This window comes from Miniopterus schreibersii (assembly GCF_964146895.1).
Source record: "Miniopterus schreibersii genome assembly, chromosome: 7".
NCBI classification, from domain to species: Eukaryota; Metazoa; Chordata; class Mammalia; order Chiroptera; family Miniopteridae; genus Miniopterus; species Miniopterus schreibersii.
This window is the reverse complement of record NC_138108.1, coordinates 22,738,504-22,766,475: the sequence shown is the minus strand read 5'-3', so window position 1 is coordinate 22,766,475 and position 27,972 is coordinate 22,738,504. Positions and strand designations below refer to the sequence as shown.

At 43.8% G+C, this 27,972-nt stretch overlaps 1 protein-coding gene across 1 annotated transcript; it reads right to left on the bottom strand.

Moving 5' to 3' along the window:
• Positions 1-855: 855 nt before the first annotated feature.
• On the bottom strand, positions 856-27,558 carry MPP4 (MAGUK p55 scaffold protein 4; the record flags this gene model as incomplete). The annotated part of the gene is made up of 20 exons (XM_081142869.1): positions 856-1,047; positions 3,510-3,644; positions 4,406-4,514; positions 4,879-4,972; positions 6,118-6,198; positions 7,410-7,577; positions 9,159-9,200; positions 10,321-10,335; positions 11,204-11,224; positions 12,049-12,123; positions 15,887-15,951; positions 18,577-18,773; positions 19,153-19,224; positions 19,756-19,841; positions 21,183-21,264; positions 22,024-22,155; positions 23,272-23,352; positions 25,317-25,394; positions 26,524-26,645; positions 27,483-27,558. 20 exons carry the CDS (start codon positions 27,556-27,558, stop codon positions 856-858), a joined length of 1,923 nt encoding a protein of 640 aa, XP_080998995.1.
• Between the last annotated feature and the right edge of the window lie 414 nt (positions 27,559-27,972).

Here is a 27,972-nt window from a genome sequence, read left to right as displayed (position 1 = left end):
AGGCCCTGGATTTGGAAGCACGCGCTCAGTTTGTTTTATAGTGAAGAATGGGCGGGGGGGGGGGGGGGGGGGCTGGATCCGGAGCAGGAAGGTTGGGGAGGCGCAGGGCCGGGACCTCGGGCAGGCGCAGGGCCGGGACCTCGGGCAGGCGCAGGGCCGGGACCTCGGGCAGCCTCCGGCCCAGGGAAGCGGGCAGAGCAAGACCACCTGGATGGCTTCCTCCTGCGGTTTGCTCCGGTAGTGCTCTCCAGGCCTGAAATTCGTTGCCCTGTCCTAATTTAGGCATAAATGTAGATACTGGCTTTTAGGAGATTTATTGATTGTTAGAGGTCTGATCAGAACAATTTTTCCTTGTGGTCTGATGTGTAAAATGATGAGGGCGGTGCGGTTTCTGTAGGTTTCGATGTTAGATGTGAAATGTGTATATAACCCATCTTTCTTGCTGAAATTAGTCAAGTAGGCACTTTTGTAAAATCCATAAGAATTGTTTTCATTTCATAAGGAAAACTGCAGTTTCTGAAATTAAATACTAAATTTATTTAAGAAAGGCCTTTTTATCTGATTTGTACCAAGACCATACGAAATCTATGAAAGGTTCTCAGACTCAGTGACTCGACTTTTGTTCATATTCGTATCACCTGCTGCATAACAATTTTTTCTAAAGGCCAAACAGGTAACTACATAACCATACAATGCAAACGTTTTTTTCCAACTAAGATTAATTAATAAACTGCAGGACTTTCAAAGTCGCACACGTTATAATAGAGCAAATACTGCTGTTTTAGATGGCAGCTGTTACTCCAGAACTCTGAACCAGATGAACATAGTTAAAACTCCAACATTAAGCAGAAGCCATTAAGGCTCAGTCTCAGAGGAAACCCATGTTGCTGGTACCCACTGAGGCTCCTCCTGAGCCTTCTGAACTGCAGACAACAGCTGGGCACGTGCGTCTTGCAAGTTGTCATTCACAATCACATGATCAAAAAACTGGCCAAACTGAGTCTCCATTTTTTGGGCTAACTCCTCTATCTCTTGTAGGTCTTCATCCTTCAAGAGAAGTAAAAAAAATACAGATAGTACAAACTTAATGAGAAGAGTAGAAGTAATAGTAGTTTGTTATGCTGTTACATTCAGATGCGAACTATTTATAAAAAATTAGATCAAATAAATGTCCTCTGTTTTAAACCTCCAAAATTATGTTTCTCTCTTTAGTCTTATTAATGTCTCCCTGGTCAAGGTTTTAGAAGATTGAGTAATGGTTTGTAGACAGACCAATCCTCTCAACTTCCCATTTGGACTTCCATTGTACTATTATCTAAACACTTGAAGCTCTCAAACTATTTACAACATAAAACCAAAAAAATTTTACCAGTTAAATATAAATAAAACTTAAACATAAATTTCAAGTGAACATTAATCTGATAAGAATGACATTATTTTGCAGATACAAAATGGTCACTTTTAGCATGAGGATGGTAAGACATGGCTTTATTGAATTAGGCAAACCTAAATTATACTTTGCTTCACCTATAATATTGTCTTTTTATACTGTGGTGGAATGTTCATTCGGTGAAGGCTATCTGGCCTTCACTGACACTAATGCATTAAATTCATTGCTGTTGTTTTCTAATTTGTCCACAACAATTAAAATAGTACAACTTGTCAATACAATCATAAACACAAATATAAATGCGGACACTGAAATCTTGAGGCAGTACTCCTTTGCAAGGTGACCACACAGGTGATCCTGAAATAATTTTGTTACTTTGTTTACATTGTCATAAAAATGAGAGAGAGCACAGTTTTAAGTGCCCATAAGACTCAGGGAATATATCCATAGACTCCACTGTCTGAAATGCAAACTAGAGAATCAGATTTTCAAACAGAAACCATTGAAAAAATATGAAGATAAAAATAATGAGATAATGGATAATATAAAGATACCTATGCTCACTTCAGCAACACATACTAAAATTAGAATGATACACACATTAGCATGGTCCCTATACAAAGGATGGTATGCAAATTCATGATGCATTTCATATGTTTAATTTGTTTTGCAAGATGAAAAAGTTCTAAAGATCTTTTTCAACAATGTGAATATAGTTAACACTACTGAACTATAGCCTTGAAAATACTTGAGATGGTAAGTTTGTGTTTTATGTTATGTGGGTTTGTTTTTTTTACCCCACACACACAAAATAAGTGGATGTAATATCTTGATCTAGATGATGATTATCTGGGTGTATACACATGTAAAAATTCATTGAGCTGTACACTTAAGACTTATACACCTTGTTGAATATGTGTTATGACTTAAAATATTTACTGTGTATTTAATTTAAAATATTTTAAATGGATTTAATTTTAAAACTGGGGGGTTGGGGGGTATCTCCGATCCTAGGAAAAGTTCACTGATTAAGCCCACTTGGCTTGGCCCCTCTATTATTACCATCATCATTAATAAAAAAATTTTATGTTTAGAAATATACATAAAGATACCTCCTATTACAGATGACATATATTCACAAAAGCATTTTTAAGTAAACTCTCAAATGTTTTTGTAAAATAAGTAATTCATTTTAAATACAGACATCAGGCTTGTGCACACCCAGTTTCTATGTGGCTTTGCAAACTGTGGTTTGAGGGTCTTTTGTTTTAAGCTAGACCCCCCCCAAAAAAAAGAAAAAGTAAGAGTAGCATTATAGCAGTTACTAAACTTTATTTTATTGTTTATAAATGATGTCCAGGAAAGAAAAATCACAAGGGCAGCATTCATTAAAAACAAAAGTTATATTCCTTTTTTCCCCCCAATGTCAATGTTTCAACTTTTACTTTTTTTTTAAGTTTCTTTATCTTTATTGTTGAAAATATTACATATGTCCCCTTTTTACCCCCATTGATCCCCTCCACCCCGCATCCACCCCACCCCCAGGCCTTCCCCAGACCAATGTCTATGTCCATGGGTTATGCATATAAGCATATAAATTCTTTGATTAATCTCTCCCACCCACTCCCCCCTTCCCACCTTCCCTCTGAGATCCCTCAGTCTGTTCCATGCTTCTATGTCTCCAGATCTATTTTATTCATGTTTATTTTGTTCATTACATTCCACATATAAGTGAGATCATTTGTACTTGTCTTTCTCTGACTGGCTTATTTCACTTAGCATAATACTTTCTAGTTCCCTCCATGCTGTCCCAAAGAATAAAAGATCCTTCCTCTTTACAGCTGCATAGTATCCCATGGTATAAATGTCCCACAGCTTTCTTATCCACTCATCTGCTGATGGGCACTTAGGCTGTTTCCAGATCTTAGCTATTGTAAATTGCGCTGCTGTGAACATCAGGGTGCATAAGTTCTTTGTGATTGGTGTTTCGGGTTTCTTAGGATATATTTCTAGAAGTGGGAAAAGTTATATTCCTTCACACAGAGATGCTTTGGAAACAATACAGTGATTTTTTACTAGGGGGAAAAAACCACATTTATCCATTTCCTCTGTGTCTTACCTTGAATTTCATGTCCACAAAGTAATCTGTAATGATCTTGGCATTTTTCCGAGATTGCTTCATACAACTCATGTTAGATGGCTTTATAAATATGACATAGGGCTTCAGTTTATGGTTTCGAGCCACTTGAATACCCTACATAGAAAAATTAAGTGCACCTTTAAAAACAGAAGTCCTAATTTCCTAGAGTCAACATGAATGTTTTCAAAATTTCTAAGACCAGAAATTAGCAATTATTTTTAGCCAGAGTATATTCTCATGTGCTCCCAAGTTCTCAACTCCAAAAAACATTTTGATAACTAAGAAATAGGGTTCTAGAATAAAAATTTACTTCAAATCCTGACTCTTCCTCTTACTGGCAATGACACCCTTATTGATATAAGAACAAATTTATTGTCCCCTGGTTCTTTTTATATTTTTAAATGACTACAGAAAACACAAAGATACAAGGATCGTGAAAATTGGGCCTACACATTGTATGTTCTTCATCTTACCTGAACTTGCTCACTCCCGCTCCATTGCACGTATGGTCTTGGGGAGATAGCTGTAGATATGACAACGTAGGGACCTCACCTCCTTGTGTAAAGCAACATCTTATTCCTTCTACGAAGCTACCTCGATGCCTTTGTGGTCAAGGTCAAAGCAAGACTCTAAGTTTTCTTCATGGCCATCCGCTCAATTCTGTTTTTGTGCTTGAGAAACTAAATTTATTCCCCAACTAAAGACAAGCTACTAGCAAACGATCCTCTGCATAAGATCCTGGCCCTTAGATATGGGATCTAGTCTTATCCTTAAAAGGCTAACAGTAACAAAATAAAACCTATAGCATGTGCACAAAATGGATGGCATGCATTCATTACTTTGGGAAGACGGGAAACATTCCACTGCAGACCCACCTGAGGCTCCAAGTCCATGACACAGATCTTCCCTCCATCAAGGACGGCTTGAACAGCATCCACGCTGGTGCCGTAGAAGTGGCCTCTGTACTCACCACACTCGAGCATACTGCAGGGGTGGGACAAAGAAAACAGTAACTCTCTACAAGTAAAATACTTTGAGTAGTAACATGACGATATATTGGACTTTGCTAGCACAAAAACAATTAGTGGACAGTTGACAGGAGAAAAAAATATTAGGAGATGTAGGACTTAATGACTTCTCCAAGTTCTCTAAAATATGCACTTTGATTCTGCTCCCTCTCAGAACCCAATGACTGGTTTACTAGTATATCAATTTACATTTCCTTGGTTAATTCTTCAGAAACAAAAATAAATTATCTTAGAAGTTTTGGAAAGTGAATAAAAGTAGGACTCTGTTTTGAATGTAAAACAACCAGAGGCGAGAATCAGATTCTAAATGTCTAGCTCACCTATGACTATATGTGAGGCTTTCAAATGTCTCCTTTGACACATAGTGATATTCACGTCCATCCATTTCATAGCTCTTTTTGGAACGAGTGGTATCTGTCAAAAAACAAATTTTAAAAAAGATTTTAGAGTCTTCAAAATGTTTTGATTCATTACCAATATGCATTTAGATAAAGATGTCCAATCATAATAAATTAATGAATATATAAACAGGTAGACAAATAAAATACTAGAACCAAAAAGGAGGAGTCTGAATTGGCAATAAGAAAGTAGTTCTCATCAAATTATTTAATCTGTAAACCTTTATTTAATGCTCATGGTGTGGACAAGAATGTACTAGGTATTAAGCCAGGATAGGGATACCCTAAAGGAACACCACATTATAAATAAGCATTGGTGAATTACATATGAACCCTAAGATACCATTTCACCCATTTATTCAACTAATGTGGACAAGAGTACCTCAAGTCCATCTCCATTCCACCTGGTCAGTTAGGATTTCTTCCACACCCTGAAGTATCTGGGGGTCCGCTTTTGGCCTCTTTCTGCTGAAAGAATTCCTCTTGGGCAGAAACTAAGACAACCCCAGGGTGACTTTCTCCCATATTGTCTACCCAGATCTGGTCCTTGGGAAACATCTCAACACTTTACTGTGACAGACTTTAGAAGGGCAGAGACTTCCCAAACTACAGCCATTGGTCACTTCCTCTAAGTACCCAACCTTTTGATTTTTTAAGGTACAGTTTGACACCTAAATTGCAGGAGAAACATATTAAGTTCTTTAAGTGGTTTCCCTAAGTTCCTCTGTCTTGCCTTGAGGTGAAGGGGAAGCACCCCCAAGCTCTTCCCACCATGCATGGTATAATAATACTTACAGTTACATAAACATTATATGTGCATATATTATAATTTTAATAAAAAACAAGGTAAGGCAAGCACAGTGCCAGTAAGATAGTAAGTACTGAGTGAATGGTAGCTATTATTGCTAAATATTAGTGATCCTGAAAGGTCATTTATATTATTGTTAAGAAATGGAAAAAAGACAAAGTCACCTTTTAAAAGCCTAATTAGGAAATCATTTCCCTCTATTAAAATGAATATAGTTAGAAATTTTAAGAACTGTTCCTTGCATCTTGTATTTTCATAGCAAAGATGATAGGACATATCTGAGTTCAGTGTACCTGCAGATGCAAAGAAAGTTTTACCAAAACATGAACTGCAATGAAAGAAACTAAACCTACGCGGCACAGCACTTTGAAAGCGGTTAGGATTAAGTTCAATAAGTTGTCTTCTCAGTTCATTCACTCCAACACCAGAAGGTCCTAAACACAGAAAGTCAGACAGAAATCATTAGATGTGGATAAATACAATGAGATGGTGAAATCATCATTTCAGTCCTTCTACTGAAAATACTTGAGAGCACATGTTCTTAGGGAAATTATGTAGCTTCCCGTCTCACAAATTGGAGCAACCCCAGAAGACTCTTGGGGATTTTCCTGATGACCTGTGGAGGAGCCCACACTTCTCCGACATTCAGGAATGAGGTGGGGAATTGCCAGAAACTCTCACTCCAGCAGCAAATTTTGTCTAATGTTGGACCCTGTGTGAATTCTCTGGCCTCATTTTGGGTCATCTGAGACAACTTGCCTTTCCTCTTCAAATGAAATTTCTATCATGTCACAACCCAGAAACCAGGTTCCACCACAATAGGTCCTGTGACTTACAGAAGCCAAGGGCACAGTTCCTGACAGGCGGTTGAGTCGACACCCCCGTTCCCCTGGAGGCAGGGCTGACTTCCTGAGCATAGAGCCCAGGGGTTACACAGGGCCCATGCTTAGGATACTGCACTTGGTTAAATGCTCTTCTTTGGCTGCATTGAAATTCCTAATAATTTTTTAATAAGGGGCCTTTGCGTTTTCATTTTGCTCTGTGCCCTGCAGATTCTGCAGTCTGCCCTGGCTGTGAGCTCTACAGGGACCTGCCTTGGTCGCAGCTGGAGTTCACAGAGAAGATGGCAGTAAGGCGAGGTCACTGCTGCTGCAGGGACCAGCTTGGTGGAGATGTTGGTCACAAAAGCAGGTCGCCCAGCACTGTATTTGCCTTCTTATTTGGCACCAACGATTACATTCTAGGAGTTTTTGACACTTTTCTAAAGGAGGGTACAAATTTCTTATAAAAATGAATCTTAAGGATTTTTCTTTCTTATACAGATTAATGACCCAGGGAGAACACTCATCTATGCTTACAGAACAAATCCTAAACAGGCAAAAAAAAAATCTCAGTTATAACCTCATCACAATACAATTTGTAATTATATAAATTCAAATACACTATGGCATATGACATTCGGCTGTAGATGAATGAAACGTTAATGTTTTATTTATAAATACACACAAAACAGGTTTTGTATTTTAGGGTGTTAGTATGGCAGGGCATAAAAAGCTCTGCTTTTACCACTACTCCAGGGCAAGACTATTGAATGGAGAAGGAAAACGTCACCATGGGTGAGGAGAGACGCTGCCTGCGGACATACCCACGAGCACGATGAGGCGGTGCCTGTCCGAGGGGCGTCGCTGGTACCTCACCACCTCCTCATAAGGGGCGCCCGCCGCACTGCAGCAGCCGCTGGCACAGCACTCGGGGAGCAGCCGGCCGAGGTGGGACCTCCTGCGACAGAGGCGCATGCTGCGGCGGAACCCAGCTGGGGAGATGGAGATGCACAGGACGTAAGGGCCGGGCAGGAGAGAGTCCCTCCGGGGGAGATGGAGATGCACAGGACGTAAGGGCCGGGCAGGAGAGATTCCCTCCAGCTTCCAGCCTGATGGAGCTCGCAGCGACTGAGACCCGAAAACGCTAATTAACAGTCATGTCTGTGTGATGGTAGAAGAGAGGAAGCGATATGAAGGAAAAAGAACAAAATGCCCCACACGTTACCTCTAAGTGGCGCCAGCACCCGCTATGTGCCTGGCGTTGGGCCAGGCGCTGGTCATCTAATGATCAGCTAAGCCAAGCCCCTTTCCTCATGAAGTTGACACTTATGGACGAGAGACACAAATCAACAACAACAAAAATGAGTGCTTAGAGGGAGGATCAGAGGGTAGAGAGTTGACAGGGTGCTTCCTCAGGTAGGCGGTTCAGTTAAGTGTCTGAGAAGTTGACACTGAGCAGGTGTCTGGAGAGAGTAATGGAGCCAGGTAAGGAGGCCTCTGGGGGAAAAGCAGCCCAGGCTAAGGGAACAGCAACTGCAAAGATGCAGACAAAAAGTGTGCTTGAAGCGCTTGAGGCAGTGGGCGGTAGGGACAGCGGTGGGAGGATGGCTGGGGAGGAAGCTGGGAGGCCACGCAGGGCCTCAGTCAGTGTTGGATTGTGGTCAGAGTGGGATGGGAAGTCACTGGATGGTCAAGAGGTGGGTGCGATATGATTTGATTTATGTTTCTGAAGAATTCCTCTGGTTGCTGAAGGGGAAATGTAAACTATAGGGAGAGTAGGTGAAGGCTTGGGGGACGGCAGTTTGGGGGCAACTCCCAGATGAGGGGGGTTCGTGGCTCCGGCCAGGGTAGAAACAGTGGAGCAGGCTTATTACTCACATTCTCCAGGTGGAAACTCTAAGACACAGACAGGCTCAGTGGCTGCTCATGGCTGTGTGTTTAGTGGCAGAGTCGGACATTTCAGTTGTGATTTCCAAACTCCTAGAATCCTGCTTAATCTGCCTGCCAGACCACAGCGCTTTCTGGGAGTTCCAAAGCTGTTCCCAGGCCCTCTCAGTAGATAGAGCTGGGGACTATATGTGTATATCTCACACACACACACACACACACACACCCCTATATTTGTATCTATATATGTTGAAAAGCATGAGTTCACACCAATACCTACAATGCGAATTCAACACTGTAGGATTTATCTTAGCATGTCCCCCGGGCTCCTCCTTCCCTATGTGTAACTCCTTTCTCTAACTAAGAAAAACAGCTCTTATTATCCTCAATACTTTTACTTATTGTATCAATAGAGAGCACTTGTGGAACAGTCTGGCAGAAAACAAAAGATTTATATTGGATAAATAATTAAGAAATATTCAGTGGAAATCAGATGAACAACAATGAATGATCAATACATCAGAATATAGACCCCCCTAAAAAGATAGAGGGAGACCAGAACAAGCTTTCATCTATAAAACAACATCAACGTCCATCAACAAAACAAGCTTTCAGGAGACTGTCAGGAGGGTACGACTATAACTCAGGAAGTGACAAAGACCCACCTCTTATTAATCAGCACCTACCGATAAAGAACTTCTGACCGTAGCCAACAAATTCCTCCTTGTCTGGGGCACAGAGAACAGCAGGAGCAGAATGAACAGGTGGAGGAGAAGTTTACTTAGAACAGATGCATGAAATTATCTCCAAGTCTTCCGTGACACTATTTCAGTAGATGACAGCACCACTGTATTAGCCTTGAGTGACTTATCAAAGACTATCTTAGGCACTTTCCATCCCATCACGTGCACCAAACTACACAGAGACACTGTTCAGAGTGTTAGCAACACACTGAATGCATTCTGTCTAGTATGTTGGGAACAAAAACCTATCTTAGGCTTATGTAAAGTTATAAGAAATATACTGAGTCATTGTAAAAACATATAAAATTAAGTATACATTTTTAAACATGCCCAAAGTAAACTGATTTAAAAAAAAACAACTACACAGATAAACTGGCTTTGGCTTTAACTTGTAGATATTGGTTTCTGCAGGTCCTATAATTAACCTCTGTTACAGTGGGTTTTTATTTTCTCCCTCATAAAATGGTTCATTCTGTATAATTAGTATTTGCTCTACAGCTGCTAATTATTTCTGACTATCCAAGAATGTGAGGAACAAAAAGTGAGGAAAACTGTGTCCGGTGGCCCTGAAACTCCTGTCTCTGCTTTCACTGGGGTCTCAGGAAAATTGTTATAAACTCCAGAAAAGAAATGATAGAAATGTCACTTTCAAATTACTTTTTACTAACATATGTTTCTCTTCATTTATACAACTCTGTTCTGACTATTGGAAAACACACAAAGAGAATTTGTTCATAGAATGAACTGACACATGCAACATTTTTCTCTTAAGCTTTGTGTGTTTTTTTTTAAAAAAAATACACATTGTAAAATGTAAGAAAAACACACCAATATCACTTCCATCTCCGGTAAGTAAGTACTATTTTCTAACTGAAATATGTCAGTAAGTTTAAAAGGAAATATTTACTTAGGGATATATTTATCAGGCTGAATTTCTTTCATTGTTTATTTAAAAGTATTTTCTATGAATTTGAATATTTCATCACCAATTTTACCCTTAAAACATTATGTATCTTAAAATTCATTCTGTCAAGTATTCACTTTGAGGCACTGGGAGATCTTAAACATAGCTTATTCGGCTTACCCAGGAAATAAAAACAATTACCTTCTGAAAGTTCTTCTGAATATTTGGAAAAGTGTAAAAAAAAAAAAAAAGAAAAAGTTAAGCCTTTGAGAAGATCAAGGCACCCATCAAATAAGACAAATTCAAAAGCGAGGCGTCCCTGTCCCCCCAAGAGAAAGCTGTAACTGAGTCCTGGCAAGGCGAAGGAACACGCGCCACAGGGACCCAGAACGTCATTGACCCGCCCCTGCTGCAGGGCGACAGTCACCTTTCCTGTAAGTTGCTTATCTAGACTGCCCCTGAAAGCTTTTTGTCCATGAAGACTCCTCTCTACTTGGCAGGAAAGGAGGCTTGAGAGAGGGAAATGACAGGAAGGCGAGGGGCCTGAGCCCCTCTCCCCCAGAGGCCTGCTGCAGGCAGGGCGTGGGCCAGGGCCGGGCAGGCGCTGCACAGCCTCTGGCCCGCACCAACACGCCCCTCGCCCCGCACACGGCTCCTCCAGCGGGCCCCTTGAAGACGGGGACCACAGAACACAAACACTCACTCGTATGCTAAGAGGAGGAGGGCCACTGCCTCAATGGAACTAGGGCGGGAAAGCCGAGGCAGTGCCGGGCTGATGAAACACACCCCTGAGAGAGGGCGAGCGATGCCAGCCTGCTAGCGGGCCTGGTTCCTACCAACCGAAGGCAGGAGGGCCCCTCATCTATGGACAACCAAAAATGTCCTCACAGGTCCTAAATAGCCAAAAATGTCCTCACAGGTCCTAAATAGCCCTAAGGGTTAAGGTGAACTTACATCTCACATCTATACTGTTGATGAATTTAATCAATGATTGTATCATACCCTTAAATATGTTTAAATTTCACCAGAATCTGAAATGTTCTATACATTTAAAAATCATACCAAATACTCATTTTTTACTTACCAGATTCAAATGTCTCTTCATCTATGGTTTTCCATGGAGGCAAAAACCCAAAAGTGTCATTATATTATAGTCATACTGCATCTGGATTTTAAGACTGTAATTCCCTGACCCTATGCTTCTGCACACACACCAGCTCTAAAACTGTGTTCCTAAATCAAGGCCAAGGCCGTGGTGTCCGTATGGCCTACATAAACCTTAAATAAGATACAAGGTGATAGCAATTGGGCTATGGTGACAAGCGGGGGTGCAGCAGGAGCTTAAAATAAATAAAATAACGAAACAGAACAGAAGAGAATAAATAAAAAAGTCTCAGCGGGCAGGGAAAGGTGGAATGATGCGGGAAGCTCCTATAGATGGCTGAATGTTGCGCAGCTTTGCTGCTCGAGGGCCTGCAGACGCAGGAGGGACGCGCCCCGCCTGCAGGTTTGGGCTCTGTAAGCCAGGCAAGTGTGGCAGGAAGAGTAATTGTAAGAATGGTTTGGTTGGGCAGCTTGTTTAGGGGATATCTCAGTATTTTATAGTATTTTACAAAGAGCACGGGGGTTTCCAGATGTTCCACCTGAATGTTACTGAACGTAACACCCGCGGGTTACTAAGTGTTGCCGTGATCATTTCCAAGACGCTGATTTCTAGGAGCTTGGTTTGGACCGGGAGTCATTCCCACAGCTGTGTTTCCCTTCCAAGCGTCAGAGCCACAGGAAAGGAACAGGGTGGGGGGATTCACTTCGCACGTTTCTAACAGGGGAGAGGCCTGTGGCCCCTCTGGCTGACTCTGCCTGAGAGACTCCATAGCTGAGGTGCTTCCTGTTCCTTCTGGTGGTAAATCTGTCACGAGGAAATGTTACCTGCTTCCACACATTTCTCGTCAATCTTCATGTCGTCTTCCATAAAAGAGCATGGCAAGAGAAGGGTAGAACTTACTGTGTTAGCATCACAAACAAAATTCCCCACATGCAGGCTTATTATATATACCTTATAATAATATTACTCTTACAACTACTGCTCACTCGGCGAGATAAGAAGGACTCTACTGTATTAAATGAAAATATATGAGGGAGGCTACATAACATAAAATGGTTAAATATTTTAAAGCATCGGCTTTTGAATGCTGGACAAATTAGTTTACCCCTAAGCTTCAGTTTTCTTTCTGTAAGTGGGGATAAAAGGTTGAAAATCGCTGCATTACAACGTGACATACCACATAGCATAGGAATAAGTGAGATAAAGCATGCAAAGTTCAGGCACATGGTAAGTACATTTTAACTATTTTTACCTTTAGCTTGGGTACGTATAAGAGAATAAAAGAATATAACTTTTAAAACCATTCATCCTAATACTGAAAACCCTTTACAAGAGTGATTTTCAACCAGTGTGCCGCAAGAATTTTTAAAACATGCAATGCCTGACTATTTAGTCAGGGGCACGGACCTCTTTTCCCTTAGATTGTCAGATAAAAAAAATGACAAAAACCAACACAACACCTGATTATTTTTAAAGTCACTTTGTAAATCATTCAAAATTATACCTATCTTTTGTCAGATGGCAAAACATGTATTTTTTGTTGTGCCACGGAGTTTTAATAATTAGTTTAAGTGCGCCATGAGATGAAAAGGGTTGGAAATCGCCGCATCACAACAGGGCCCAGACCCAGCTCTGAGGCTTTGTCCACCCGTCTCCTTCCCGTATCTCTCACGCCCCTCGGAGCAGGTTCTTCCTCTGTGCCTTTCGCCTGTAACACCTCAAGGCCCGTCTCAAACACTGATCAAAATATCCCCGCCACGAACCGAAGGGCATTTTCTTCCTGCTGCCTGAACTATCTGCCACTGTCCGTCTGTCTACTTCGTACACAGTCATGTGGGCGTTGGCCTGAGTCACTGCCGGACGGCTCCGTGGAAGCGGCAATGTCTTGCTCACCTTGGCATACTCTACACATCTTTCTCCAGCGTCTTGCACATAACAGGTACATGGATTATTTATTAAACTGAGTTACATTTTCCTTTTAATATCAAAATAGTAATTTGAATATATATTCTGGAAAAAAAATATTTTTATTTCAGCACTGTGCTATCTTGTTGTGGCAGCCCAAGCAGACTAAGACAGTGGGCTCGTCACCACCAGGACGACAGAGGCCCAGCCCTCTCCAAAGGCCTGCCCATGCTCCCCATCCCCTTTCCGTCAGAGATGAAACGGGGTGAAGGCCCAGGGGACCGCTCTTCTCATTTCTCTCCCCTGTCCACAAGCAGACAGCATCTTGCTTTCTGGCTTTTGTGAGTGTGCGTGTTTGATATCAGATGAGTCGCCTGGGTGCCTGGGCGTGAAGAGGAGGGGTAATAACTGGAGGTCCCATTTGCCCTCAGACAGACTGAAGCTTTGACTTTCTGCACTACTTGCAACTTCTGACAATGTTTTCGCCTTCTTTGAGCCTCAATCTTTTCATCCATAAAATGGGAACAATCATAATTTCCTTACATGGTTATTTTGAAGACAATGTGTGCAAAACACTTGACACAAAACAGTGGAGCAGCTTCGCAACTTTTTTTTTTCAGTTCTTGCGAGGTGCTGTGTCCGACTCTGGGACGGCACACAGTAAATGTCAGTTCCCTTTCGTTTACTCCTCTCGGTGTCAGGACAACTACACTGTGTGTGTGTTCTTTGCCTGACATCTCTTTATACATTAGGGGATTAGCAACTAGCTCACTACTAGGTATATAGTAAGAGCTTAATAAATAGCTGAACCGAATTGAACTGAATTAGAACGACAAGAAATTTCTAGGACACTTTAGAGATGAGGGTTTTTTTCCAAATACTATTTCTTACCTTCTTCCATAGAAATCGCTGGGTACAGACAAATGATTGAAGCAGAGAGAGAGAAAGAGAGAGTGAGAGCATATTAGTCTATGCTCAGTTTCTCAGATTAACTTACTTACAATAAGAAAAGCAAAGTGACAAAATTATAATAATATTCTGGGCTTATTCTCTAGAAATTTAGTAAAGATTTAGTAACAAAATGATACGTGAATAGCCTATAGAAACTAATATATTTATGAGCCTTATTAAAAATGGAGATCTACTTGATTCTGGCAAGTCCTACTTTTCATCCCAATAAGCTATAAAAGGTTGCATTCTATTCACTTCTGAATTAATGTGTTTAGTTTGGCATACTTTAGGAACTGGTATCTTGACTGGAAGGAGGGAGGCAGGCAGGAAGGGAAAGAGGGAAACAAGGAAGGACAAGTGCATCTTCAGTAAATAACTTTAATAACCATCTACAAACTAACATCAGCCTGAAATTTCTCAATAACTTGATTAATAAAAATGCCTAAATCTCTTGACTCAGTAAACTGCTCCTGAGATTTCTTTTTCCTAAGGTAACATTTAAGCAGAGCAGGAAGATACAAAATATCTACTGCAGAATCATCTACAATGATTAAAAAGAAAACAAATGATCTAATAGTTTAGAAAATGATCGCTCCCCATCAGAAACATCCCTGTGAGAGGTGACCCTTTAAGTCAGTGGCTCCAACCCTGGCGTTCCTGGACTTAGAGATTTGTGAGGATAAGGGGGTCTGCAAGCTATTTTCGGGGTGGACTTTTTCAAAAACTCTGATAAAAATTGCACTTAGGCTACATGAGCAAATTAAGTGTCAGCCAGGGGCCGCACTAGTTACCAGGTACTGATTAGAAGCTTTGTTAGCATTTCCACGTGTCTTTGAGAAATGAAATAGGAATATGGGTTACAGACGTATTTCAAGCTGGTTTGGTAAACAAACTTTTTCAAAACACAAGGGAAATAACTAAAATATCACAAAAATGTTTCTGATAAAATGTTAAGCTAAAATAAAGATATAAAATGGCATTGTAGCTGTTACTGTAACCATGTATACGCTTCCATAACTGGAAGGTAGTGTGAAAATACAGTCAGTGGTGAGCAATTATAAGTGTGTTTTCTTCTTTCAAAATGTCTCTATAGCTGTCCTATCTTTTCAAGAGAAAAATAAAGTAAGGAATAACTTTTGGCTTAGAGAAGTGAGAAATAAAGTGAAGACTCGCCAAGGGCAAACCTGATGTTGATAGTGTTGCCTTCCCTGTGCCCCCCCAGAGCCCCCCTTTCACTCCCTCCGGGCCGCCTGAGGGCCATTTCTGAGGGGCCTCACTCGGTTCCCCTGGGCTCTGCCAGCTACAGCGCCTTTGCAGGCAGTAAGTAGCTCACAGGCATTTGCCACCGTGGATCCCTTTACTAGCCACTCCTCCCCTGCCAGTTGAATAACACCGTCTAGCAAACAAACTTCATCATGAAGTGATAATTCAGTCCCACGTTTATCCACCAAAGGCGCACCAACTGTTAACCGGAGCTTCTGAACAGGGTGAACGCCCACGAAGTCTGTGGGCAGCTACGCAGCCTCGCTTGCCGGCATGCGTGCGTGTCTGCCGGCTGGACAGGTCTCCGAGGGCTGCGCGGCGGGGAGTGATCACCAAACGTGTCACCAACGCAAAAACATTTGTGTTTTCATAAACTGAAAACTCTTCTAAATCCAGAAGAATGAATGTCTGTGGCGGGATTTCTGCCAGGTTCCTTGGGGCAGTGGAGACATTTAGACCCTGTCTTGGGCCAGAAGCCAGCCCGGGAGAGGGAGCCAGCTTGCCCATCGCCCAGATGCTGGGCTGAGGCGTCGGCACACTCACAGGTGGTCGATCTGAGGTGGGTGTGAGGCCGGCATGGCCGAGACCACCAGCGCTCTCGTTGCTTCCTATGAGAAAAGAAACACACTATGAGAAAAAAAGGAAAGTCAACCCCGGTGAATCCAAGTAAAACAGATGCAGGACAGAATTTTCCTAGGATTCTGCTGTCTCTGCCCAAGTGAGAAAGATTTCTTCTCCAAACGCATTGTCAAATACATTCTCTAAATACACAGCCTTTCTTATTTTTTTTCCTGCCTCGTGGGATATTTTCAGAGCCACACTGACTTAGAGTGAAAATCTGGCTGTGGCCACCAGTTCACAGGCCCAGGCTTCAGTAAAGGAGCCGGGGTACCCTGCGCCTCCGGCTCACTACCTGCTGCAGCTGGTCTCATCCAAATGTTCATAGCAGCCTCTGCTTCCCTCCCCGCTGCGGTGCCTCCACAGTTCCCATGACCTCAGTTCCTTCTCCTGCTCTTCATTTGGGCACTAATCCAACAAACCTGGCCTTTCTGTGTGCCCCTTGCAAGACCCCCACCAGAGCCTCCTGGCCACTTTTGCCCGTCATGGGTCCACGAGGACTAATCTCATTAGGCCTTTATCCCTGTTCGGGTCCTCAGCCCCCAAAGCTCAGGTCATCCCTTATCCTCTGTGCTCTAATCCCTGTAAGACTGCCCACCACCCTCCCCTCCCTGAGGCCCTTGCACACACACCAGGGATTCGCGTAAACCTTCAGCAAAATCTCTCGGGCCTCAGCCTCTTCTCTGAGTGAGCTCTTCACTTTCCAGCTCTAACTAAAACCCAGGTTCCTCCAAGGGGAAGCTGACTCGTCCCCCACTCCCACTCACAGCAGCTCGGGGCGCCAGGGAGCCCTGATATGTAGCTTTTGCCGATTTCTCTAGTGTCAGTGCTGTCATGTGGCGGGTTTCAAGCTGCCACCCTGACTTTGCTGACCGTGGATGTGAGAAGTGCACACAGTGGCTCTGTCAGCTGGATCCAGCACACGCTGCTCATGACCTGGAGGTGGGCCCATGTCCTTGCTTCTCGTGGCCATGTCCAGACTGTCTCCCTCCTCCCTAGAATCCCCAGCTCTGACTATTATTCCCCCACTCTCCTGGTGACCATTCCCAGATCACCCCTGCTCACCTCACGCTCTCAACACTGTTCTGTCCTAATTCCCTATGATTTTATCAGGCATATAAACACCTCTTCTAACACTGGCCCCTCGGTTCCTTGATCTCCTCTCTCCTGAGGACCTTCCCCACATTCCACCTCAGCCACCGCCTCCCAGAGCTTCTCAGAACCAAGCGCTGCAATCCCTCCATCATTTCAATTCCCAGCATCCCTATCTTTCCCCAACACCTCCTATCTTCTCAACCCCAATAATCTGTTGACCCCATAGGCCCTATAATCCACTGCTCTTTCCACTGACCTTTCCACTGACCCTTACCTCCCTCCTTAATGTCACGCTCCTTCATTTTAGTTACTACCTTGGCTCTTTCTTGATTTACTGTTAAACCCAATTCTCTGTCGAATCTGGACCTGCCCCCAAGGAAACTGACCAGAATTACTGCCAACTTATGGTCTTTCACCTTAAGTGGGCCCTTACTGATGATCACACTGTATTTACCTAAACCACTTGCTCTCCAGCTCGCATAGAAGCTTTTCAAGCTCTCTCCTCGATCCTTCCCAGGACCTCCTTACACCCTTACTCTTAGCGAGGACACTGCTTCTTTTTTCACTGAGAAAGTAAGAGCGGTTGGAAGAGAACTTCCACGAGCTCTACCATGTCCCCCACCCCCAGCTCTGCTGCGTTCTCGGGGTCCCCTACTGTTACCATCACTGAGGATTAACTGCTTAGGACCCCACATAAGGCCAACCCCTCTTCTTTGGCCTGCTCAAGGCAATTCTCTTCTCTTTCCCCTATGCCATAAGAAACGTCCTTCCCACTGGATTATTCCACTAGCTTTATCTACCCCAACTAAAAAACCTATCATACCACTCTCCTTTCCCCTCCGGCTGTTTCTCCATTGTTCTGCGCTGCTTCACACCAAAAGGCCTCAAAGATATTTTTCCCTGCTCATCAATTTCTTCAGATCCCACTCTACTAGGATTTTGGCCCCACCCCTCCACTGAAATCGCTTTTATCAGGATCCCCAGTGACCTCCACGTTGCTGAATTCAATCGTCAGTGCTCGGTCCCCTCAACAGCAGTGGGGACAGATGATCAGAATACCCTACTGTCCCGATTTTCATCCTGCCTCATTGGTCATTTATTCTCACTATCCTTTGCTAGTCCCTTTTCTACTTCCCGGTTTATTAACATGGGGTGAGCCTTCAACCTTTTAAAATCTGTTGTGTGGGAGGTTTTTTGTCTTTACTCCCTTGGACCTCAATAGCACAGAAGTAAGGGTGGTTTCAAGTCAGCCTTGAAAAATTCATAGAGGGAGTTGGAACTGCCATTTCAAGTTTAATTTAGTTTCCTATGTGTTTCCTCTCTTTTCTAGCTGGTATTATTGTTCTGATCCTTTGGTAATTAAGAAGCTTAGGACATGGATAAGTTAACACTTGGATTTATAAACCAGTGTGTGAGTTTGTCTCCTTTTATCTCATCTTAAGTGCACTAACAGAAGCCTGAGGAAATGTTTTATTTCCTGATGGCTCAGTCCTGAGCCCAGGAGTGGTGAGTTTTCTTACCTCTTCAGAAGCTGGTTAGAAGGGATCAGGCCAGCACAGGAACCGAGGTCTGAGATTTTCCGGGCCTGCCACCAGAGGGCATCATTCTGGTCCACAATCTGAAGGATGTCCCCCTTCTGGAAAGGCAAGCCAGCGTCCACGCAGGGGATGGTGGGGTCTTCCTGGGGCCAGTACTCAGTCATGGCTCGAACGTACACCTGACAGTGGGTGCACAGTGGCGCTGTCAGGGGAACCCGTGCACCCATGGGCCACGACTAAACTATTTCTCCCTCTCTTCCACCCACTGCTCCTATCTTCCCATCCTCACAAAAAAGGAGAACTTGCCTCTTGAACTGAGTCTAAGACCCATGAAAAAAGTGGCTTTGGGAATATAATCTCTTGGCTCTGAGAGATTTTGCTCAAATGTTCACCGTTCTTGATGTGACTCTGAACTCCTTGGTACCTCGCCTCCTTTTACTGTTTTCGTTTATTCATTTGCCTCTAACGGCGTCATATTGAAAACTATGCAACACAGTATTGAACAAGCGTTGAACGCATTACAGTGAACAGTAGTATGAAGGCTCAGTAACTTCTTACCGTCGCCTGGCTATTAACAGGGGGGTCAGAAACTGGAACCACCTTGAACATGATTGTGCCTCGAGACATAGCCTAGAAAATGGCAAAGGGGGAAGAATGACAAACCCAGAGTCCAGCGAGTTATTGGGTTCGGCTCATGGAGTTACGGCTCAGATGCTCAAGCCTGATGGTGATTTCTTCCACAGGCACTTCCATAAGGGTTCAACAGCTAACTATTACCAGCCAGAAATGGAAATTAGGAAGAAGTTGAGCTCTGCTTCTGCCCTGCTCCAGAGTCTCCGGCCTGCTAAAAGCCGCACCGAGGCCTGGCCTCTCCCAGGGACCCTCATCTCACCGCCATGAGAAACCCCCTCAGCAAGGTCTTCCTCCCACATGTACCGGGGGAGGAGACGAGCTCTGGGCCTCACATTCCCTCTTCAGGAATTATTTCCTGCTTCTGTCTCTTCTCAGCTGTGGGGGGGCAGAGCATACAGAAACAGACAGGGCTGGGGCCTGGGGAGAGGGAGTGTGGAGAGGGGTCAAGTCCCCTCACAGGGGACACACCGGGGCAGGATGGCCTGTTCAGCCTTGCGGCTCACTGAGGCATGAAGGGGAGGCTGTTACCAGAATGTGGATCACTTGCTCAGGGGCCAGCCCCTCAACGGAAACTCCATTCACTTCCACCAGTTTGTCTCCAGCGTATAACAAACCTAGGCAATCAGGAACACAAAACAAAGGCATTGGCAAAAATACAGGACCTATCCTAAAGCGATGTAACAAATTCACTAACTCAAGCAAGCTCCAATATTTTAAAGTTTATTGTGAAATACTAATACTAATAAATACTAATAAAGCAAGACGGTTATTCTAATTCACACCACCACCCGAGTGCCTGAGAAATGCATTTTTCCCACTTTGTCACCCACCCGGGGCATTAATTGATGCTGATATCTTTATTTTTGCAAATCTGATGTCGTAAAATGGAGCTGGAACACCGGTAAGAAGATAACACTAAAAATAAAGATGTCAGGGTCATGAGGAAATGACAACCAAAAGAAAACGGGGGGCCCTTCAAAAGAGGCACTGCGGAGAAACTTGGGGTTAAGATTAAGCCTTGGGAAACATACAGAAAAGCAGTGGAACTGACCGAGAGAGGGGACCAGAAGCAGGATGATGCCATCGGCCCAGAAACCGAGGAGGATGACAGGTACGGGCCACACACCGAGGTGCCAGAGAAGCAGGGATAGAACTGAGGCCTAGTAACTGGGAAACCCCGGGGGAATTACTGTAGGGGTGTCGGGGTCAAACCCTGTGCCAGGCTTCCGGGTGTGGACGGTGGGGAGGGGGAGCAGCAGGGACAGAAGCGCTTGCTCCAGTAGCACAGCAGCAAGAGGCCCACTGGTAGAAAGGGCCAGTGAGCCCGGCCGGGCGTGGCTCAGCGGTTGAGCATCGACCTGGGATCCAGGCGATCGGGGTTCGATTCCCGGTCAGGGCACACCCGGGTTGCGGGCTCGATCAATGACTCTCTCATCATTGATGTTTCTATCTCTCTCTCTCCCTCTCCTTTCCTCTCTCTGAAATCAATAAAGATATATTTTAAAAAAGAAAAAAAAAGAAAGGGCCAGCGAAAGGCGTTTGGGGATGGGGGGAGCTATGGCTTTTGAAAGCCAAAGGACCCAGTGAACAGTGAAAGTGGGGAGCATGGAGTGCGGCCGACCTTGACTGGAATCCTGATTCAAACTGAGCAAGTTAGTTACTTCATCACTTTGAGCCTCAGTTTCCTTATCTGTAAAATGGCGCGATAATACCTCCCTTCCCTTGTTAGTTTGCTACAAGAATGTAAACGGAGAGGACATTAATGTGGTGCCTAGAATGGAGGACTCAGTGAAGGAGAGGAACAGGATGTCTCTGGAATATTCCTTCCTTCTTTCCTTAGTAGCCAAGCAAGGCAATGGCACTTATTAAAGCCCCAACCTTATTGGGAAAGAGGGGTTTCCCTGCGAGGGTTTCCTGCTTTCCTGGTCCCGCCTGTACCCGCCGCCCCAGCCTACCACTCTTCTCAGCCAGCCCGCCGTGGATGATTCTGGCCACCAGGATGTCCCCTGTCAGCTCGTGGCGCTTGATGGTAGCTCCCTGGGGAGAGAGTACAGTGGAATCCCTCTTTCAGCTTACGTGACCATCCTCCTGGTGGCTGCCCTCAGTGGGGCTCTGGTCTTTCAGGTGAGCGTATTCATACCAAGCAGGGCTACAGCGTGCCCTCAGCACTGGCCCCCGAGTTCTCTAGCTAACCACATAGACATAAAAGAATATGTGGATCCTTCCTGGCCTGGAGCGGGGTGGGGCTGGGTGGAAGGGGGCCAAAGGAGTGGAAATGGGGATCATCTGTAATACTGTCAACAATACAAAATAAATTAAAAAAAAAAAGAAAATTTGTGTCCTTCCAAAGATAAAGAAATTTCCCACAATTACAACCTATTCAAGGGGACTATTAGAAAATCAAATGAATGCCTTACTTAGCTTCCCACTAAGGGAGGGGGGGAAAGCTTAGGCAAATACATTGGGATGGAGTGAAATATATGTATATGCCAGAAGGCCAAATAATAAAATAAAATATATGTCTTATCTCTCACAGCTCTTTCAGAAAAGAAAAACACTAAACAGGAATGTTTCCTAGTGAAAACATTACAATATGTAATGTGTTTGAAGCCACAGGCAAACATCCTTAAGATACAGTTTAGCCACTGTGATTATGGAGTCCCCTCATGTTTTCTGAGTGCCTCAAACTGTGTCTGTGACCACAGGCAAGGATGCGGTCCAAGCATCTACCAGCTTCATTAGTTCACAATGAACCCTGGTGTAATTCTAACTGAAATTATAAAATGGTTTCCTCACCAGGGGCTGTTGGTTTTTCACCAAACGAACTATCTTCATGGCTTCCTCGCTCTCGGGGATATTGTCTGGCAGTGGGGGCAGGAGGGGTTCAAAATCTTTCCGAGCCACAGTGTCATGGGCTCTGAGCAAGGCCTGGGAACAGAGAAGGAAAAGGTAAAGAAACGTCACACATGGGACATATCCACCTAGAAAACAGTGACTCGATACTATGTATAACACCAACACACGCACGCCAGGTGCAGTTCTAAGCATTTTATGGGGGTTAACTCAATTTTCGGGATAACTCCATGGGGCAGGTGCATTTACTGTCCCCATTTTACAGATAAAGAAACAAGACACAGAGAGGGTAAGCAACACATAATAGATTCTTTCATTTCCATTAAAATGTATTATTCTGTCACCGTCTCATTTCCTGGCAATCCATGTCATCCATGGTGCGCCTATGATCTTGAACTACAAACAGCTTTTCACATATTTTCCCTAATTAAGGCTGAGCAGATCAAAGTGCCTTGCTGGTTTAATTTGTCGGTGACACCCAAAAGCCCATGTGGAACAGAATGAGAAAAAGCAGTGCTCTGGTTTAAGGTGTGATCAAAAAGGTCCTTTGATCAAAATGACCCACTGTGTTAAATTTTTCATTTCATGGGGAAGCAGTCAGCCCATAGCCCCGCTTAAGTTTGTTGGGCGGGACTTCACTGCAACTCAGAGGAAATTCTCTAGGGTTATCTTGCAATTTTGACTCATAAATTCCATTGCTCCAAATGCAGACATTCTCTTAAAGTTCTAATTCTCTGATAAGTTGATCTCAAAATCCGTAAGTACTATGAGATAGGCTTCTGCCATCAAATGTTTTTCATATACCCCTCACCCCCATAGAGCTAATCATCACTGTACTGTGGCTTCCAAATACCTTCACACACCTTATCCAAAACTTAAAATATACCCAAGATGGAAAGGAAGGTTGCTGTCCTGATTGCACCAGAATTTTAGAGGCTTTGCAGTGGCGAAATAACACACCATGGACGGTCCTGGATGTCTCCTCATAAATATGTCAGATTTGGCTCCATGACCGACGACAATGAGCCACTCATATCTGAGTCCCACATGCTTTGGTAGAAACTGTTGGTGACCCATGCACAGCAATAGGACACCTATTCAGAGAGCACATTTTCCATCACATTTCTTTCTTTCCCCCTACTTTGTCCATTGCCAGGTGGGCATGTTGTATCTATCCCAGCAAACACTTGCCTTGAAGTGTGGAGCCTGGAGGATCTGTCTCAGCTCCTGGATCTCAGGGGAACCAGAGGTTGCATGTAATACCTCTACCACCTGGTTGATGAAAAAGCATACATTGTAAAATTTTTAAAAATAGTTAGCACCTAGTTAACCTCACCTAGACTGGATAACAGATATACTGAATAGTATGATATTGACCTAAGAAAAGTTTTTATTTATGCCATCTTTTCAATCTTTAAAGTCAAGGCCTACAATCTTTCTTATTTATTAAACTTTACTACAGCAGGTAGAATTCAAGACTGGGGGTAGATCTAAACCCCACTGCTCCAGGCCTCGCCTGTCACAGGCTTAGAAGAAGGGCTAATATAATTTTGTGATATCATATGTTCCAAGGCAATTTCTCTCCAGTGGCTCTAAAACACCTGTTTGCTAATATGAGGGCTTTATGGGCAGGCTAAGTAAGGTACCTGAGTTCTCTAGGTACAGGCTCAAATATCTGGAGACTCAGGTAGCTTAATCCCATGGGATGCTCCATTCTTCTATTGGAAAATACAAATAGCAATTTGTATTTCAGGGCTTATTATTTGATTAGCAATTTTAATACTTGCGTAAGGGGAAAGTGCTAAACAGAATAAATTCTGATCTCTTTGCTCTGGTTTAGGTGTTGACCTGCTTTCTGACAGGACATAAGACTTTTCAAGTCTTTAATCAGACCCATGAGTCTTTAGCAGTCAGGTGTCATTACATAACACTAAATGAAAACAAGCAGTTTGCTAAGCTTTACCTCTGTTCACTAAGACAGCAATTGGACAACTAAGAACAATTTGATTTGTTGATTACTGGAATTGAGGGTAGAGCTTTTCTTCTCCCCTCCCTTCCATTTATTTTAATATGGTTTGACCAATAAATAATAATAAAATAAATTACATTTATTCCTTCATTCAACAAATATTTATTGAACACCTACTGCTACTATGTGCTAGGCACTGTTCTGAGTGATGCAAATACAGCAGTGAATTAGGCAGGCAAAAATCCCCATTCTCATAGAGTTTACATTCTAGTGAGGAGACAGAGACAATAAAAGTCAAAGATAGTTTTATTTGATGGTGAGAAGGGTTAAGAAGAAAACTAAAACAAGGAAAGCAGATGGGGAGTGCTATAAGGGGATTGCAATTTTAGATAGGACGACCAGGGAAAGCCTCAGTGTGAAGGGGACATTAGAGTGGAGACCAGAAAGATATGAGGAAGGAAATCGTGAATATACAGGCAAGAGGATTACAGACATAGGGAATAGAAAGTGCAAAGGGCCTGCGGCAGGAGTTATGTCTGGTTCAAACAATTACAAGGGGTTAATATGGCTGGAGCAGAGTAAGCAAGGGGGAGAGCAGAGAGTGGGACATCAAAGAGGTAATGAGGCTACATTCTCTTTGGCTGTGCAAGAACTTTGAAGCCTGCTCTGAGGTGGGAAGTCGTTGGAAGGGTTTGAGCAGAGAAGGGACATGACTTGCCTTTAAAGAAGTTCTCTTTGGCGGCTGTGCTGGAACAGAATACAGGGGGCAAGAGTAGAAGTAGGGGACCAGGTAGGAGGTTCTATTGTAATTATCTACCTAAGATGATGATGGCTTATATTAGATGGCACAGTGGAGGGGTTAAGATCTAGTATTCCTAGATTGACAGGATTTTCATTAGATTGGGTGTAAGGGATGAGAGAGAGAGAAAGTCAAAGCTGATCTCGAGGATTTTTGACATGAGCACTGCAAGAACAAAGAGGTCGTTACTGAGATATAAAAGACTGGGAGAGGAGTGGCTTTGGTTGGGGGGTGGGGACAACCAAGAGAGAATGGACACATGCTAAAAATGTTATTTTCTGTTTGTTATATTGGGAGATTGCAGGCCAATTTTCTTCCATTAGTAAACCTCAATTAGAAACACTTACTAGATGTATAATCATCAATCAAACTTTTGCATTAGAGCCTTTAATTCATTGAAACTAGCACTGCAAGTACAGTGGCATCACATTCATGCTCTACTGTTCTGTGAACTAAAAGTCCCCTCACCTCATAGGATAACACCTGTGCCTGGGTGGTGACAGGGACGAGGTTTTTCCCTTTAAATTCCTGGAGGCAGTCGTAAACCTGCAGAAGGACGGCGGTGCAAGAGCGGCATGTTGATACCAGAACTGCTGACATTTTGGATTGAAGAATCTCCAAGGGAAGAAACGGCCTGGGAAACGACACAGCAGCTGAGCAGCATGAGTGTTGGCCTTTGATACGGTGTCTCCAGTTGTCAAAGAGAAACAGAGTCAGTTTGGTGGTTCTAATGCTCTAGTGGGTTGGAAAGTGATCTTCCCTAATTGGTTTCATTGGAAAAAACTCAAACTTTTACTCTTGTTAAAGGGAGAGAGGGGTTTGTTTCTGGGGCTGAGACCAGTAGAGACTTAGGGCCAGACACCTGCAAGGCCTGGGCTGCGCAGCTGGGCAGGACACGAACCATGGGACCAGGGTTCGCCGAAGGAAAAGGCCGGGCACACTACACACTTATTTGTACTCTGCTCGTATTTTTTGTTTCCTTCTCTTTCCTTAATTCTCCAGTAAAAGTTCCTTTACATAAATTCCAACTTCGTCTCTTCTGACCCTTAGGAATTTTTCCCATACCAGGATCTAGGCTTGGGCCGAGCACGCCAAGGCCTGACTAGCTCCACAGGGCAGCCCTTCACTGCACTTTAGAAATATTGTTTCTCTTACAGACGCAGAAATGAGACCCAAGAGGCCAGCGCAGCCCATCTCCCTCCATCAGAGCTGGAACGAGGGCTCTCCCTGCTCTACCTCAGTGCCAGTGCTCGGTTTCCCTGGCAGCGACCGGGCTGATGGGCTGATGCGGGGGGCACAAAGCACCGCAGCCTGCCAGGGGTGGGCAAGGGCGACACATTTAGTGACATCAATGCTCAGGCTTTAGCCAATCCCAGGAGGAAAGAGTGCCTGATAGAAATCAGGTGGGGTTTTCCCTCAGCTTTATGGAGATAGGATTGATATGTAACACTGTAAGTTTAAGATATAAACGTGGCTGCTCCGTGACCCCAGGGGCCTTGGGAGAAAAAAAGGAGCTGCCATACTCTTTGCCGTTTAAGTTAATTCCTTCCTGAACTAAGAGGTTTGTTAGCTCTGAGAATTTTTCCCAAGGCGGAATTTCCTGCCAGCTGACCAGCAGCACGTCGGCTAAGCAGTTTCTGCTCCCAAAGCGAAGGCTCCACGCCTCGGGGCGCACCTTGAGCAGGGCCTGCAGCCACGGCGAGCGCAGGAGGTCGTACAGGAGACACAGTCCGTTCACGTCTCGGCTGTAGAACAGGTTTAGCTCTTGCAGCACAAGCCTCAGGATTTGCGAGAGGCCTAGAAGAGGGCAGGGCCGGGGTGGCAGGCAGGTGGGGGTGGAAAGAAGGGAGGGTGTAAATGCGAAGGACCAGGCAGCTAGGACATGCCACAGGGGCTCAGGAGGGTGGCGATGACAGCGGATTTCAGGCCAGCTTTGTCTTTGAGCCCTATTCTGTCACTTGCTTGTGAACTTCAGAAAGTCGCCCCACTATCGGAAACCCAGTTTCCTTGTGGCAAACTTGTGGCAAATCGAGAATATGCTAGTTTTCCCATAGGGTTGTGGCTAGCATTAGGTGAAATAATAGGTAATCGTACACAGATGTAAGACGTTACGAGAGCAATATTGCTTTCCCCTCACAATCTTACCAGGCTTTGCCTAATTCCAAAATTGTCTACTTGTTTTCTGGATCCCCCTTCTCTAATTCAAACACAGAGTCATTTGTCTCAATCCTTTCTAAAAAGTCTTATTGAAAGCGTTATGGAAAAACTCTAACTCCCAGTAAGTTTTAATATGCATCCCAGGATTCCACTGATTAAAGGAACTGAACATATTTTAGTAAATGCTTGATTTTTTTTCACAAGTGTTTTCATAGAAATTCTATTTGTTGCAGTGATATTTTGAATGTGAACAAGTTACGGAGTCCTAAGTTTCAGTAAAACATGGTGTCCATTTCTTTCCTTCCCGCCTTGAAAATTGCTTAGACTTGTAGCAGATGGATGTAGTAGGACACTGACAATTGCACGATGGGTTCCTTGTAGGAATCAGTAAGTCCATCGGAATTCCTACCCATTTAATCACACTTTGAGTGATATCAGACCCTCCTAGTTTAGAAAAATCATCCTGGAGCCACATACCACTCTCCGGGTTGGACGCCGCAGCACGCTTCCTGCCCTCGTCCGGCGGATCTGCTCCTTCGCCTGAGCGTATCATCCTCCCGCCCAAGCTTCCAGAAAGAATTCAGGATCAATAGACGGCACACAGCTCACTCGGTCACGCTGGCCACGCAGCTCTCAGTGCACTGAAATCTACCTTCACAGCCCTTACTGGGCAAGTCAGGCACTCTGCTCGCCCTGGGGTCATCACCAAATACAACATTCTTACTCTCTAACCATCACCAGCTGCGAGAAAGAAAAACTATTTCATAAAGAATTAATCCAGATTTTTTTTAAAGGAGCTTTTTAAATTCCTGTTGAAGACTGGGTTATTGAATCTGGTATGTCTGAGAACACTGATCTAGAATCTGGACAGATTGTGGGGTTGAGTCCGGGAAGCTTCTAGAAAAAGAATCATTGTTATGTTGTCTCTGAATGCTAAGGCAGTGAGCAAAGCAGCACCGAGAGCTGT